This window comes from Vigna unguiculata, chromosome 7, assembly GCF_004118075.2.
Source record: "Vigna unguiculata cultivar IT97K-499-35 chromosome 7, ASM411807v1, whole genome shotgun sequence".
NCBI lineage: Eukaryota > Viridiplantae > Streptophyta > Magnoliopsida > Fabales > Fabaceae > Vigna > Vigna unguiculata.
In genome coordinates, this window is record NC_040285.1 from 10,581,989 (window position 1) to 10,584,749 (window position 2,761).

The 2,761-nt window shown below is 37.0% G+C and overlaps 1 protein-coding gene across 1 annotated transcript; it reads right to left on the minus strand.

Moving 5' to 3' along the window:
• Positions 1–894: 894 nt before the first annotated feature.
• Positions 895–2,317, minus strand: LOC114189925. Its single transcript, XM_028078652.1, has one exon. It carries the CDS (start codon positions 2,055–2,057, stop codon positions 1,194–1,196), a length of 864 nt encoding a protein of 287 aa, XP_027934453.1. The 5' UTR covers positions 2,058–2,317; the 3' UTR covers positions 895–1,193.
• Positions 2,318–2,761: the final 444 nt, after the last annotated feature.

Sequence of the window (2,761 nt, forward strand, 5' to 3'; positions counted from 1 at the left end):
ATTTCTTTAGGTTAAATTCTTATCAATTTTTCTGTTAACCTTTTATTTAAATGAATAAGCAATACTCATGAACATTCGTTTGAACTTCTGAAGTATAATTAGTACTTCATTCATATACATTGGGATGAATGTAGTATAGTAGGTTTTCACTTGCATTCAGAATGAGTGGAAACTAAATTAAATTAATTAATGTCGAATATTAGGTAATTCAAAATTAAACACTTATTTACTTAATAAAAATAAAAGACTATAAAGAATTTAATTTTAGAAAAACTAGATGATTAACCTGCCCTTTATTTATTTATTTATTACAATTTACTGTTTAAAACCATCTTATTATTGTTTATATTTCTAACATTTTCTTTAAATAAGTATTATTTTGGGTGATATTATAAATCAGAATCATGAACATACCAGTGGAATTACCTTAACCCTATTTATATTCTATTGTTTACTCTATTTGCAACAATACATTAAAGGAATAATGAAATTTATTTGATAACAACAATTATTAATGAGACTAACTTTTATGATGAAAGGTCCATAAAAGTCCAATCTTCCTATACTCTTCTAATAATCTAAAAATCTATTTTAATTAATTTCCTGACTACAAATCAACTTCTCGAAGTCAGAATTCAAAACTTAAAATGAATAATGAATGGTCGTACTTTGGTATAATATTTGTTTAAAAATATTTATATATAAAAAAAAGATGACCTGTCTCGTTTATTGTAACCATTCTAGAAGATAAAATAATCTTTTGACTAATATTTTTACAAACAACTTTATAATAATTTATCTTCAATATTAAAAATACTTATATAAATGAATTATTAATAATATTAACGTAAAAATGAATGAGATAGGAGAAGTGTAAAAGTATGGATACTCAGGGAAAGAAAACTACTGCAAAGTAGTAACAAAGGCTGCGCGTTTGTGGAAAGGTAAGTTACACTAATCATATTTACACGACGCTGTCATTGTCATCGCCGGAACAGAAAGGAACAAAAAAGACACCAGCGGCAAATTCAACCACGCTTACTTTTACCGTCAACCTACACTACATACATTATAGTATAATATAGCGTTCATACCGTTATTCAATTTGCCACGTCATCCCTTTAACCAATATTCAAAATGTCAGGGCCCACCGCAGCCGTCACCACAATTGTACGGCAGATATAAAACGAATCCTAATGAGACACGTGGATTTCGGACTCACCAACTAACCACGACTCCGACCTTCTCCCCGACACGAACCGGTTCACGGAACCCAAACCGCGAGGCGCACTCGAGAACGATTCTTCAAACAACTCGTCGTTGCGGCTCCCCGTGCTGCCACCAGTGCTTCCCTTCGTTTTCTTGCCATAGCTCCTTTTCTTCTTCGAAGACGAATCCCCTGGCTGAAGGTCCGGTTTCTGAACTGGTTTTCCCCTGCGACCAGTTTGGAATATAGCACGAACGCTTGCGAAGAATCCAGCTTTCTTCCTCTGGCTCCGCTTCGATTTTTGCCGCGTGATGGTAACGGCGGCAACGGAGGTAGTGGCGGTGGCGGTGGAGGAGACTGATCTCTGGCGCGTTCTAAGTGTCCGATTCCGGTCGCGCTTGGATCGCACTCTCCCTATGCAGGACACCTTCGGCGACGAGGGTTCGACGAGGGAGTTTTCCGATTTTCCGCCGACAGACGCGCTCCGCTTCGGGAAGAGCCTGGCGTTTGCAGGTCGGTGATTGCGACGGCACTTTGCGTCGGCGAAGGAGGTTTTCTGCGGCTTCGGCAAACCGATAATTGTGGCTTTGGATTTCAGATTCTTGGAGAATCGCTGCGAGTTGTTGTTGGAGCTAGGGTTGAGGTTCGTGGAGGAAATTGAGTTTCCTTTAGTGGATTCGTTCCTCTGGTAAACGGCGTTGCGGTCCCACCAGTCGTACTCGGCGTCACCGGAGAGCCAGAAGGACTCCGGCGGGAAGTCCGGATGGTCGTTGTCGGCACAGGCGATTTTCTGGTCAGAGCAACCGCCGCTGCAGGCGGAAACCAACGTGTCCAAATCCACCTGTGGCATTGTAGTAATTTGAGAGAGAAAGAAAAAGAAAAAGTTTATTTGGAGTTATTTGTCTTACTTTCAATGTTGGTTGCTGAGTCGTCTTGCTCTTTGTGACGGTGGTTCAATTATTTATATGAAGAGATTGGTGAGTATTTGAGTCTATCATATAGCTTTTCTTCTAGAGAGAGAGAAGAAAAGGCATTTTCAAAAGAATAAGAAAGCAATTCAAAGCAAGAGGGATAGTAGTATAATATTTAACATGTTTGGTTTGCAATTTGTGTGTATATAGAAATGTATTACAAACTACTTTGACCACCATATTTGTTACGTAGTTCTAATTTCCCTATTTTTTAATAATAGTCTATTTGTATATGAATGCAATGTCTCACCAAATATTGAGAATTTCATTTTGTGATAAACATTAACGAGGGTAACTAACCTTGGCCACGATAAGTTTTGGGGTGTACAACATAATCATCGAAGCCTTAAAGCTTATAATTATCTGTCGTTTTAATTGGTATCTTTGTGGCGAAGGTTTTTTTAGTACAACGTTAATAAAATTTAACAAACAAATGATGATTAATGCCTTCATCAACTACGAATGAATAGGGTAGGGAACATTGATTCTTTTAGTAACATTAACTGGTCTGTTATTGAAAAAAGGCTCTTTATTATGTCTATCTCCTTTATAAATTTTTATTTATTTTCATATAATGTTTAAT